General features: G+C 38.3%; 1 protein-coding gene across 2 annotated transcripts; it reads left to right on the forward strand.

The window, feature by feature from the left end:
• Positions 1-2,308: 2,308 nt before the first annotated feature.
• SFRP4 (secreted frizzled related protein 4) lies at positions 2,309-11,915 on the forward strand. 2 transcript variants are annotated; one of them, XM_039336761.1, is made up of 7 exons: positions 2,309-3,103; positions 3,598-3,705; positions 3,901-3,978; positions 4,099-4,164; positions 6,449-6,647; positions 9,914-9,977; positions 11,406-11,915. In XM_039336761.1, exons 1-7 carry the CDS (start codon positions 2,650-2,652, stop codon positions 11,592-11,594), a joined length of 1,158 nt encoding a protein of 385 aa, XP_039192695.1. In that variant the 5' UTR covers positions 2,309-2,649; the 3' UTR covers positions 11,595-11,915. The 2 variants fall into 2 exon arrangements, with proteins under 2 accessions (XP_039192695.1, XP_039192697.1); XM_039336763.1 differs by lacking the exon at positions 3,598-3,705.
• Positions 11,916-13,875: the final 1,960 nt, after the last annotated feature.

Below are 13,875 nucleotides of genomic sequence, written 5' to 3' on the forward strand. Positions count from 1 at the left end.
GGGGGGTGGACTAGATGACCTCCAAGGTCCCTTCCAACTTTACTACTATTACTATTACATACATTTCTATTGTGAACTGTGTTTTAAATTATCTCTTTCAATCCCACTTTTCTATTTCTGGATTCACAATAATATCAATAGTTACAATAATACCTAAATAGTTTTTCAAAGCATCACTTTCCTTTAATGTACTTATAAGGGGTTCGTGTTCCCTTTCACTTATAACTGCATGAAAATGTCTAGTGAATCTCAACTTTAATTTTAGAGAAGCCAGTTTAGAACATGTCATTTTAGAAATAGCTATCTCAAATAGGGACATGCATTTTGTTATAAATTTCACTGCAAAATTGCTCAAAATGGAGGTAGAAAGTGCATAATGGTGGTTTTCAGAAGACAATTTGTGCCCAGTAATTTAGACTAGGACATGGGCAAATAAATGTCAACTTGAAGAGACAAGCATGGCAATGAGCTTCTGATTGAAGATAGTTATCCTATTGTTTTCCAGCACCTCGCTGGAAAACAATAGGATAACATTGTTTGAGAAGAACAAGTGACTATGCTGTAGTATGCTATGAAAAGCCAATATTAAAAATGATTATTCAGAAATAAATATTTACTCATAAAAAGAAGCGGTAGTTTTTTGATAAGATACAGTGTATCTCTTAACAATTATTTTAAAGAATGATGTGAATATTGTTACATGAAATTTATAAGGTATATCTTTAATTAAAAATTTATGAAGTTTTGATTTGTTTTTTGAGGTCATCATGGGCATTGTCAATTAATAACTGAACCCCCATTCAGTTAATTATTGTTATGTTGTTGAAATTTGTTTCTTCCTTCCCCAAATAGTTATAAAAGAATAAAACATTTATAAATGTTGCACTTTCCCAAAGAGCTGTATTAATATAGACTTCATGTAATTTCGCCGTTGCCTTAAGGCAGTGGTTCTCAACCTTTTTAATGCCGCAACCCCAACCAGTCGTAAGTCGAGGACTACCTAACCGGTCATAAGTTGAGGACTTTCCCTGCTGGGGAACACCGTGCATGCATGGTGCCGCCCCCTGCACCGGCCAAGGCGTAGCTAGCAAGGGGCAGCAACGGCGCAGGGTGACCACCCGGCTGGGCCACCAGCTGGCCCAGCCCAAGGGAGGTAAGGCACCCACCGGGTCCCACGCGCGCCAGCAACCCTCCCTGTGCCCGCCGGCCTCCCACCTCCCACCCCTGGCCCTCTTTTACTTACATTTTTAGGAGTTGCTCGGCAGGGAGGGGTGGAAGCTTCCAGACAGCTCGCCTTCACTGCAGACAACTTGCAGCACTGTTTGCAGACTGGGGCTTTTGCGGGCTCAGCAGGGCAGAGACAGCCTGGACAATTCCTATTGGCTTTTGAAAGCCAATAGAATTAGACTCTACTCAAGAGAGTCTATTCTATTGGCTTTCAAAAGCCAATAGAATAAAAGGGAGTAGCACAGCTAAGGAAAAGGGAGAAAAAATGGCAGACTGTGTTGTTTGGCGACCCCCGTGAAATGGTCGTTCGACCCCAAATGGGGTTGGTTGAGAACCGCTACCTTAAGGTATTTACTACCGTTAGATGCAATGATTATTGTTTATTGATTTTAATGGCTTGCAAAAGAATCTACCACTACAGAGAAAAGCTCTATCTATGCTCATTAATCATGGTAGCTGAATGGATACTATACTGTTAAACTATTTCTAATTGCCAGATGTTGGTATCAAGTAAAATGGGATGGTACTGTTGGTAAACTTTCCAAAAGTATATCATTGACCAAATATAACCATCAGTCAATCAATCCCTAGCTCCTTTAATCTTGGTCTGGTATAAGACAGTTCAGGTTCTTAATTAATAAAAGAAGAATATGAAAACTTAAACCATTCTCAGCATGGCTTCTGTTCAATAAATACCTAGAATAGATAGGGATTCACACTACTATATCAGTATCACAATTGTGATAATAGAACCTATACTTGGACTTTTTTTTGGATTTGATCAACTTTGTCTAATTTGGAAAATAAATAAAGACAATCAGCTATGGTTAATCTTTGGATAGGAGACCATCAGGGAATTCAGGGAGACCAAACAATAACTCCAAACCCATGCAAAGTCATCAGGGTACACAACTTGAAAGATATTATTTTATCTTTATATGAAACACAAAGTCATCCAGAATTATAGGAAAAGTGTAATGCCACAAATTAATTATGCTATCTCTGGCCAGTTATTGTGATACTATTATGTTTACGTATTAAAGATTCAGAATGAAAGACAGTATAAGTATAAACCCTGAGAGCTAGAGAGCTTCGAGGATGGCACTTGGGTGGAAATGAGGTAGAGTTAGGGCTTGCCTCGGAAGAAGCTTGGTCCGCACAAAAGATTCCCCCCTCCCTTCTAGTAATGACAGGGCCGGAAAACAAGCCAATTCGCACGTCATTGGCACAATCGGTTATAAATAGGGTCCCCAGCCCCTCAACTGTCTATGGTTGCTTCTTGACTGAGCCTCGACGACCCAGCTTCAGACCTTTGGAAGGAGAGCAGGCGCTTCCCTCGCGGCTCTCCCTCCCGCCGGGGTGTTCACTGCCTAGCACGAAGGTGGAAGCAAGCGGTGAGGCGGCGTCCGCTCCGTCCGGAGGATGGTCCTGCTAGTCCTCCTGGCCTGGCTCTCGCCGTGGCTTTGCCGGGCGGTTACGGCTCTGCTGCCTGGGTCCCCCTGCGAGCCGGTGCGCATCCAGATGTGCCGACATATGCCCTGGAACATGACGCGGATGCCGAATCACTTGCACCACAGCACCCAGGAGAACGCAGTCCTCGCCATCGAGCAATACCAGGAGCTGGTAGACTTCGGCTGCAGCCCGGTGCTTAGCTTCTTCCTATGCGCTATGTTCGCCCCCATTTGCACCGTGGAGTTTCTCCACGACCCCATCAAGCCCTGCAAGTCCCTGTGCCAGCGAGCCCGCGATGGCTGCGAGCCCCTCATGAAGAGATACAATCACAGCTGGCCCGAAGGCTTGTCCTGCGAGGAGTTGCCTGTCTATGATCGGGGCGTATGCATAGCCCCAGAGGCCATCGTTACGGATCTCCCCGCAGGTGAGGCGAAGGGGCAAGTTAAAGTCCAAGCGGTCCCAGGCCAACCCTATAATCCAGCTTCCCAAGAGAAGCTCTCTTGGCTGGTTGGCTTGGGAGAATAAAGCAAGGGAATGGCGCTGCTGTGGGTGGGATAGGGGTTGGTCAGGAGAAGGGAGAGTTTCCACCAGAGAGAGGTGCCTCAAGGGCTTTGTGCCCCCGCCGCTTCGACTACCTTTCAGAAATGCTCGTTCCGAAGGGCGGTCGGGCCCCGGGTCAGCCAGCCCTTGAGATATTCGACGGAAACCCAGCTGGTCCTCGCCGCTAATTGTGGGCTGTAGCCATTTCAGACAGCTTCAGGATCCACCTCACGATTTCGCCCTGGGTCCAGGCCTCTTTAGTCAGAGGAAACTTCGACCAAGCCAAGAGGGAACTTCCCCTCCCCTCCCCCAATCCCTTCCCCACTGCCGCTCGGCTGACTTTCCTAGATGGTCATCGCAGGCCGGGTCGGATTTCAGGTTCCCTTTCATCCGGGCCGATGGAAGAGAAAACACGACTCTCTTCTGAGCCGGCCAGTTATGAAAGTGGCAAGAGCGGGGCTGGCCAGCTTGCTAGCTTTCTTGCAGGTCAGTGCACCTTGTGTGGGGGGCGGGGAGTAGGTAAGTCTGTGTAGGTGTGAACGCAAGAGGGTGGGCTTTGGAGATGTGTGGATGCTGTAAGTCTCTTGAGAGAGGAGAGGAAAGCTTTCCCTGTTCCCTTCTGTGTCTTCTTTGCCTTCCAACCGTTTATTGCCCCTTTGGGGTGCCTGTTTTCTTGTTAAGAGAAGGTGAAGTGGATTGATTTTTCGGAGGATGTGATGCTCCACGAGAAGCCGCTGCTCCTAGAGTGCAAAATGCCTAGTAAGTGTCCTTTCTGTCTTCTTACTTCGATGGGGCTCACTTCTGCTGGGGAGTTGGCAGCGATGGGAATTTACCCCTTTCTTTTCTCTCTCACACTCTCTGCTTCTAAAAAACGTCTAGACCGCTGCAAATGCAAGAAGGTGAAACCCACGCTGACGATTTATCTGAACAAAAACTACACCTACGGTAAGAAAAACCGCAATGGGTGGTGATGGTGGTGGTTACAGACAGACAAAATGAGCGCGCGATTTACTCACTTCCCCCTTTTTTCTAAGGGGAAAGTGCTGGGATTTTCAGCTCCATAAAATTGGACCCGTTAATTATTCCTCCAGAGAATCTGAAAGTAAAAACCAAAACAAAACAAAACGAACTCCCCCCCACACACAAGAAAATAAAATTGTGTTGCCTTATTTTTTATTTTGTTTTGGTTTTCTTTAAATTTGTAATTTCTTTTATCTTTTATATATTTAAGATAGTCCATCTTTGAGCAATGTGTTTTTGAGAGGGAAGACAAGTTTTTAAATAATTCATCTTTAGATGGAAAAATATACTGCTCAAAAAAAAAATAAAGGGAACACAAACGTATAGGATCCTATACATTTGTGTTCCCTTTATTTTTGTGAGCAGTATATAATAATGTGGTTGGAAATGAGGAAAAATATACTATCATTTGAATTTCATACCGCAAGGGAGGGAGGGAGGGAAGGAAGGATTTCACACTTCTTTGAGAGGAACCATCAATTATAGTAGTATTTTCTCCCTTTAAGCTGACATTCTCCTTTGCTGCTTCCAGGTATGTAACATCTACAATGTCTTGTTATGCATTATTTCAGAGCTAAGGTCAGTTGGCCTGTTGCTCCTGTGTCCAGAAGTGTCCAGAAGAAGATAGAAAAGAGACACATTTATTTTCTACTGATGACTAACCAGCCTACTTTGCAATCATTTCTCTCCAACATGTATCTTGGGTTCTTTACATGCCTGTCACCTTCCTCCCCCCCCACCTGTTTGATATCAATAAGCTTACAATAAGATATATCAAAGCAGAGATCTACCACTTTATTTAAAAAAGAAAAGGTGGTGTTGACCCTCTGTGCTTCTATACTATTCTATGAAATATTTCTATATCCTTCCAAAACACTTCTATCTGATTGTTTATAATCTTCAATTGGGTGAAACTGTATCATCATCATTAGGAGAGCCATTTTTAAATTGGTGTGCATTAAATGGACTAACATACAGAATGTGTCCAAAATCTGGGATTCATAAGCTGCCATGGGATTGAAATTTTGCAAAGTTGTAGCTGCTTCAGTTCAGCCATGGTCATGTGATTATCATTTCCAATGCTCCCTGGATGATTCCTACAAGGAAAGCTAGTGGGTAAAGCTGGTAGGAAGTCAGAAGTCAATCCCATTCCCATGGCTCTTTTTGCACTCCCATGATAATTCTGTTGATCTATTTTGATAAGTCTGGGGGGGGGAGATGACCCAATAAGTCACAAATTATCTAGTTATCTTTAATGTAAAGCCTCTAGTTTTCCTTATCACTGTGTTAAGGAAACAAGGAGAGAGGCTGAACTGGAGTTGTTGCTTATTTCCCAGTTTCCTTCTATGTGTCAATTTCAATCACTCTCCCCTCTCCATGAAGAAAGATACCTGATTTAACAAGCAGATAGTTAATTTTATATCAGTTGTTCTTCTCAAAGAGCCAAAAGTGTAGGCTTAATGCATGTCCCAACTGAGGTCATTCCACAAGCTGTAGTCATTTCTGAGAAAATGATCACTTTCCTGTGTCTTAAGCAGTGGCATCAACAGTTGCCACAGCATCAGTTGGGATGCATATTCCAGAGTAAAAATATTGAAGTATTTTTAAAGCTGATCACCATTGTCTTACATTTGGTCCTCAAATTGCTTTTAAAAATTCCCAATTTTTGCTAGTACAAACAACTGTCTGGTTAATAGTTTGGCTTATAGGGAAGTGGTAGTAAAGAAACAAATTCATATGCTTATCTTTTAAATATTAGTAGGTCTAAGGAAATGTTTGTGCTATTTATAACAACTTTCAGTTGGAGTCTTTGCTCAAACATATTACATGTTATACTGTTTTATGACTAGAAAAACAGTTCCTACATGTGAGTTCTGGAAATCTCATTTGTTTTCAAAAATGCTTATCCTTTATTGAACTAAGCCACAGTTTCATATTATACATAAAGATTAGTTTTGTTTAGTACAGAGGAGATGTACAGTATTTTAATGGCTTTGCCTGCCTGCCTGCCTGCCTGCCTGCCTGCCTGCTTGAATATAGTAGAAAAAAGAAAAAAGAGGGCATCCTGATGGGCTCACAAAAGCACCAGAGTTCAGCAGAACAATCACTCTGGTAAATGTATTGGGTAGAGAACCTTTGTATATATTTCTCAGATGCAGGTTTCAGTATGTTTCTCTGTACTTATTTTCCATTATTTTGCTTCTTGCAGTTATTCATGCTAAAATAAAGAGTGTGGAGAGAAGAAATTGCAATGAAATAACCACAATGGTTGATGTGAAAAATGTTTTGAAATCTTTGACTCCAGTTCCTCGTGCTCTAATTCCTCTATATACTAATTCTTCTTGCCAGTGTCCACCTCTTCTGCCAAATCAAGTTGTACTCATTATGTGCTATGAATGGCACACCAGGTAAGTGATGATAAAACAACAAGGAAGCCATATTAAGATTTATAGCACCACTATTTTATATTGATGGTGCTCAGCAAACTGTACTCATTACTTGTTTGAGATTTTCAGCAAAATGAATGCACGTAACTTTGGAGACAAGACATATATGCACCAGAAAACCTACATACTGTAGAAACTACAGAGGTGGGTTTGTTGAGACCTAGATTCAAAACCTTTTTCAACTGTAATGTTCAGCAGATCATTTTGAATCAGTTTATAAGGCTGCATTGGTAATAATGCCTTATCATAAGCCCTGAGCAGCAGTCTCTAGCATGAGGCATTATGATCCAAATACCACATCCGTAGGTGTGAGTGCATTACTGCTTTAAAAAAGATGAAGATAAGAAACAATAAAAAAGATGTATTTTGAAAAATTAAGAAAAGGTTAAACTTCTGAGTTTTGATTCTGAAAGAAGTGGGAGGAAAAATGGGTGAGGGATTGTAAAGTAATAAGCACAATATTGGTTAATCTTGAGATATTTTAGAATATCAATACAAAAGGGTGAATGTTTTCAAAATTAAGGTCAGGAATGGAAATGGATTAGAAAGAGTTCTACATTACATGAAACAAACTTGCCAGTGATGTTTCCAAAGGTCTTTGAGGTTTTAATTTTATGTGTTTTGTCAAAAGATTTGAAAAAGACAGTAAAAACAAAACACTGAGTTTCCCATTGAACTCAGCCATATATAAACAGAGGTTGAGTTACAGTGGCTTTTAAAAATGTCAAAAGTAACGGTCACTTACTTGGAAAAGTGCTGAAGAAAATACCACATTCTTGTTTCTATCACAATTTCTCCTTTTGTGATTACATTGTGGGTCTTGGTCTTGGATTAAAGGATGTGGAAACCTTAAGTTGAACCAGAGCCATTGGGGCAGGACTTAGGTTGCCTGTTGCTTGTGTTGTAAGACAGAAACCTTTTTAAAAATGTTTTTAATAACTGCACAAGCAAATCAGCATATTACCCAGATGCACGTATAGATTAAGGTTGAGTTATCTAATCACAAGTCAACTGAATAGGATATATGCAAGCCTATTGGTCTTTCCCAAGATGGCATTCTCCAACTATGTTCCCTAACTGGGAATTGGGTACAATAGGTTGAGAAAGATTAAAAACATTTCTTGATAGTTTATGGCCTGTGTTTCACTTTGTTAAATAAACAAGGCTGCAGCAACTCTTTTAGGATTATGTGACAGCCCAGCAACTTAGAACTAAAAGAAAGAATTTGCTGGAGGCAAAACAATGATGATGAAATATGTTATAAAAACCTTGAGCTTTCACTGCTTTGGGAGATTTGTATCAAAACTGATTCCAAATATCTACTGGATCAGAAGAAACAATCCCCAAAGAATACCGTGTTATACTATTTTATAACTTTGAACTAGAATCTAATCCAGCCTCAATTTTTTGGATCCCATTAGGTGCCTGATAAACTAATCAATTCACTCTAAATGATTTCTGGAATCAATTTCCTGTAGAAAGGTATCCATCCATGAAGCAACTAATGCATTTTAAATAGTTCTATATATTATTGGTCTATATACTATATATGTTCTATATTATTAAAAATTTTAATACAATATAAAACTGCATATAATTGGTGTTTTTTATTGATAATTGCTTTCATGATCCCAGAAGTACTTTTTGTAAATTGTTTTGCACAGTGCAGTATATAAATATTTTTTTATTTCACCAAACTATATTTACTAATGAAAACTTTGCTAAAGAGAAATTAAAAGAGTAAGTCCCAGTGACAATAACCAAACCTTAAAAAATTATAGATTTCTCACTTCTCTTCATTGTAGAGAAAGTAGCCCAAGAGCAGTGAAAGTGATGCTCTGAAGGTCTTTTATTGTTACATTGGTGAAAACTCTTAGCATTTTTTTTTAACTCACTGTTGATTATCTGGTACTAAAAGCAAAATATACGTGGACCATGCACATATCAATTGAGACCTTGAATCTCCAGGTTCTAAAGCTCTCTCATTTCCCATTACAAGGACAGAAACTACATTACTCAAAAGGTGGCATGATTAATGCTTTCCGCTATTAACATTAGTGTTAAAGGATTAAGAAAAGAAAGGGACAGTTTTTTAATTCTTCTAGCCATAAACCATCAAGGCACTCTTTTTTTGCCTGCCATTCACTCCTTTAGCATTGAAATCAAAGGTCATACAAAATAAGAATAGATGAAGAGTCCTGATAAATCAAGTTAAAAAACCATTTAGCCCAGTTTTCTGGGTTATGTATGTGATAACCAAATACAGCAGCAGTCCCCAATCTTTGCAGCTTGGTGGCCCGGCGGGGGGACAAGGAGAGGGGAACCGGGCTGCAACTCAACTTGGGTGAGCGGCAGGACAGTGTACACGCACATGTACATGCAGCTCAACTTGCACAAGTTGAGCTTTGTGCACATATGCATATGGCCAGTTCGTCACTCAGCCAAATTGAGCTGCATGTACGTGTGTGTACACGTGTGCGTGTGCATGTGCAGCCCAGCCATTTGCCTGGCCCAGTTGTAAATAGGCCATGGCTTGGTAATAGTCCACAGTCCACAGATTGGGGACCCCGAAATACAGGAATCTTACAAGTTTGCGCAGAAACATTTTATTTCTTCTGTTCCATAACAACTAGTATTAAACACATTAATCTGTAGGATAATATTCATATGTAAGGAAATATAAGCAGCCAGCCAGTGGTAACTAATCCCCTGTGAAGTTGGCCAGTACAGGTAGTTCTTGACTTTCAATAGTTTATTTAGTGACTATTTAAAGTTATAATGACACTGAAAAAAGTGCTTATGACCATTTTTCACACTTACAACCATTGTAGCATCCCTGTGATTATGTGATCAAAATTCAGACTTGTGGCAACTGACCCATATTTATGATGGCTGCAGTGTCCTGGGGTCATATGATCACCTTTTGTGACCTTTTGATAAGGAAGTCAATGGGGAAGCCAGATTCATTTAATAACCATGTTACTAACTTAAGAAGCAGTGATTTCACTTAACATCTGTGGCAAGAAAGGTTGTAAAATGGGGCAAAACTCATTTAACAAATGTCTCACTTAGCAACATAAATTCTTGGCTTAATTGAGATCTTAAGTCGAGGACTACCTGTACATTTTAAAGTTATCTAAACTGTTGGTAATAAATCTCATGTCTAAAATGGGATGAAGTTTATATACATTTCTATTCTGATCTTCTTATTTATGCAATTATTTTAGATTGATGCTTCTTGATGAGTGCTCAGTGGAAAAGTGGAAGGTTTCATTAAGCAAAAGATTTCAGGTAAGAACATATTCTTGTAAGCATATAGAATGGATGGGATGCATAATAGCAAAAAGTATGCTAGCCTATATCCCAGGATTAAAGTAAGCAAGAATAGAGAAATACAAATTCTCATAGAATTTTTTAAAAATTCATATGTGATGTTATATAATTAGAAATATAAATAGAATTCTGGAATGATGCATCAGCATTTTCAACACTGGATACTGTTATTGTTATGCTTAGTTAATTAAGCGCATGTCTACAAGAAACCATACTAGGAGCATATTTGCATAAGTCCTGTTAGTATACAAATCAGCTATTATTGTTATGAACACAATACTGAAGTTTATCGTTCTGCACCACAGGATTTTAGGGTGAGGTATTGTAATGACCACTTCCTTAGCAGGCTGATCCAATTCTTTTTCCAAGCGTTCTGGGGAATTTTTTTTTCCTTTTGTATTTAATTATTTATATTTCTGGAATTTTTCTCCAAAACCACTTTGCATATATATTAGCAGAAAAATAGAAGTTTAAAAAGCCATTTTTACCCCCACTGAGCAATATGTTTTTGGAAAGAATTATTTAACAGTGTTTTAGCCCTAAGTCATAATGTCACCCCTATCCCAGCCCATAGACTAAGATTTTCATGAATTGAAAGAACGAATGGAGTATTTAAAATATATAGAAGTGTTTGCTAGGTTTAACCACTGATATAAGATATTATTTTAAAAGAAAAACTGAATAAGTGAAAGAATAACATATAGTGCACTAGAATACATTTGCATGGCAGGGTTTTTATAACACAGGTTAGAACACTTGAATGTAGAACAAATTGTCCTCTGACTGAGAGCCTGATATATCTCTATAGCACAGGGGTGTCAAACTGCCGGTTCACGGGCCGGTTGCATTATGTGGACGCCGCACCCACCCCAGCCCCAGCAATGCAAAAAAAGTCGCAATACGTCACAATACATCATTTGACGCGGCGAGTTTGACACCGTGCTATAGGGAAAGAAATGCATCAAGATGCCTTGTAAATCATCCTTCACATATGTGCCATTGTCCTGCCTTCAGCCAAAAGGAAAAAGTTGCTCATTCCTGTCTGATAGGATTGGCTCTACTCTCTGCTTTCCTTTTTGTCCAACCAACTACAAGAACTGGGTTCCAGAAGTGCACAAGGAGACCATCTATTCTTATGGAAGCGTGATTTTACAAAGCATCAACTGCCAAGTGCTGCTAAGTTAGACATTTCTGTAAGGATAGGAAAGTGCAAATTATTTTGTTTTATAGTTTGAAATTAAATTCATTTACTTTTTTTTCTAATAAGTAATAGGACTGTTCTCAGTGCTTCATTGATAGTGAATATCCATGATTAGATGAAGGAATGGCTTTCAGTGCATCCAAAGTTTTCTGAATGCTAACATTATTTTACATTATGTTTCCTAGCGATGGGAACAGAGACTTCTAGAACAGAAACTACAAGCAGCCTCTAATAGAAACCTGAATTCCAGAAATGCTGGTCATGTTGGGACACCAAAACAAAACTTAAAGAAAAGCAGTCCTGTGCTCACCAGTTCCAAGAAGACCAATAAGCTCATAAATCACCAGAAAGAAATTAATTCTAAAAAAATATGAGTTCCACCTTTTTTGTCTTGGAGCAAAGCCAACAAGCTGGTCTGAAAAGCACATAATTTGTTGAACTCCATAACCTAAACATTTCATGCTACAAATTATTTGCAGTAGTTTATTTGTAAAATAAATAAAAGCACATAATTGAGAGAGTTGATGTTGTAGCCTACAATTAGCACTGCAAGTCATAGTTGATCAACAAGGCTCTTAGTAGCTCTCTGAATTTAGTATGCCAATGTGCTTCCAGTACTAAGAATAGTTTTACATAGCTGCCATAGCAGAAGAGCAGTATGTTGTTCTGGCATTTATCTAGTATTTTATCATAATGCTAGCAAAAAAAAAAAAAAAGAGAGAGAGAGTCTTTGCCTAGTATCTTGAAGAAATTCTCTGAGTGTAGGAATGAGATACCATGTACTGTTCTTGTGCTTCATCCTATCTTCATTGCACAAGAAAAATACAATACAGTGGCTTTATTGTCAAACATACATAAGCAGTATCATTGGGTCATTGAATTGTATGCAGATTTCTGGGGCAAAAGTATATAAGGCTGCTATCCTAAATACACTTACAAAGCAATAAGGCAAAGTAATGTAAGAGGGCTTGTTTTTATAAAGCATGCTCTATTTTTTTTTACTTCAACTGTTTTTGTTTATAAGTATTCAATGTTATATTATATATTGTTATACTTTCACATTTATAAAAAGCTATTCATTCAAAAATCTACTACTACCAAACTGAAAACTTGAATTTACTTGTCACATGTAGATTTATTAAAAATGAGTATTAAAACAAAAACTTTGCTAACTAAAAATATAGAGGCAAATTCACAACTATGTCTCAATGTATTTTATAAAAATGGGAAATGAATTTAGCAAAAATGAAATATAATATTAAATTTATTTTAATTTACCCTCTTCTACAGGTCTCACAATAATAAAATATAGATATGATTCTCTTCCATGTTTGGGATATCCCATTGATTTTACTGGGAAGCACTTTTTTAAGCAAGCATATTCTGTTTTGTATATGGAATGGATTTTTGAGGTGAACAAGATGAAACTTTAAAAATGGAGGAAATATTTTCATCTCCCAAATTTCTATCTCCTAAATTAAATTGGATTAGGGCGATTGACTGCAGTGCAAAAAAGCATGCAGTAATATCTACAATATAGGATGTTTTTGAATACCCATTGTACTATACCTGAAGCTGATACTAATTCCCTTCAAGCTTATTTGGGGTAATAGTATTTGAATGCAACTCTGCCTATTGAAGAATTATTATTTAATCGCTAAGAATAACACTATCAGAGTCTTAATATTAATTGAAGAATGGCATATGTGAAGGACCTTTGCTTCTCATGCCTTCCGCTGTATAAATAGTTTTCTAAAATATAGCCACATATTTAGTATATTTTTCTGGTACTACATTAAGGGTGAAATTCAAAGTGGCTCACTTGCATACATCTGAATTTTTCTTGAGATTGTAATACATGTGCTTCACAGAAGAATGACAACTAGGAATCCATAACTGGAGCTTTGGCAAGTTCAGAAATGAACTTTCCCTCATTGAAAATCCTGGACAATAAATTTGAATAAATCGTTTAGCCTTGCATAAATATGCATTAGAATTTTGAAGAATTAAGTTTAGAGTGTCTTTGTCAAAATCACCCTCAATCCTGTGCAATGGTAGAATACATTTAGGGCAGGTATTTTGTTTGTTGTCTGTTATTGAACACATTTATCTATAAATAACGCATAAAGACTATAAACAACTGCCACAATGTGTCTTTTTTTACTGATAAGATAAACCTAGCTTTCATCTTTGTTGATTTGACCATTTTTGATATTGTTCTGTTTTGTGTGATATTAATTGGCTGGAAGTGGGGAATGCACCACACTCACGAGCTGTTAAGTGTTGACTTCTCCTTTTAGTTAGCATTTTCTGTTTGCTCAAAAAGAAAGAAATGAGAATATGGCATCCTCTTTCTGCTTTAAAGAAAAATTAATGTTTACACTGCTCTGGGGAAAGGAAGCAAATAATGTTAATAGTAATTAAAGTAGCAAATATTATGCCTCCTTGCTCTGTTCCATATGTCCAGACCTTTTTCTTCCATGCTAAATATCTGAGATGAGAGCTGAGTTCACGCAGTGACATATGTTTCTTAAGCATTGTAATATACTTTGTTGAATCTAGTTGGGGGAAAGTAAGATAATAATCTGAACAGTTTATTTCTGTTTTAATAAATGTTACTATACTGTATTTCTTTCTAATAAGTTAATGGTTTGT

The sequence above is a fragment of the Crotalus tigris genome, unplaced genomic scaffold, assembly GCF_016545835.1.
Source record: "Crotalus tigris isolate CLP2741 ecotype Arizona unplaced genomic scaffold, ASM1654583v1 scf7180000017666.379230911805:20528666, whole genome shotgun sequence".
NCBI lineage: Eukaryota > Metazoa > Chordata > Lepidosauria > Squamata > Viperidae > Crotalus > Crotalus tigris.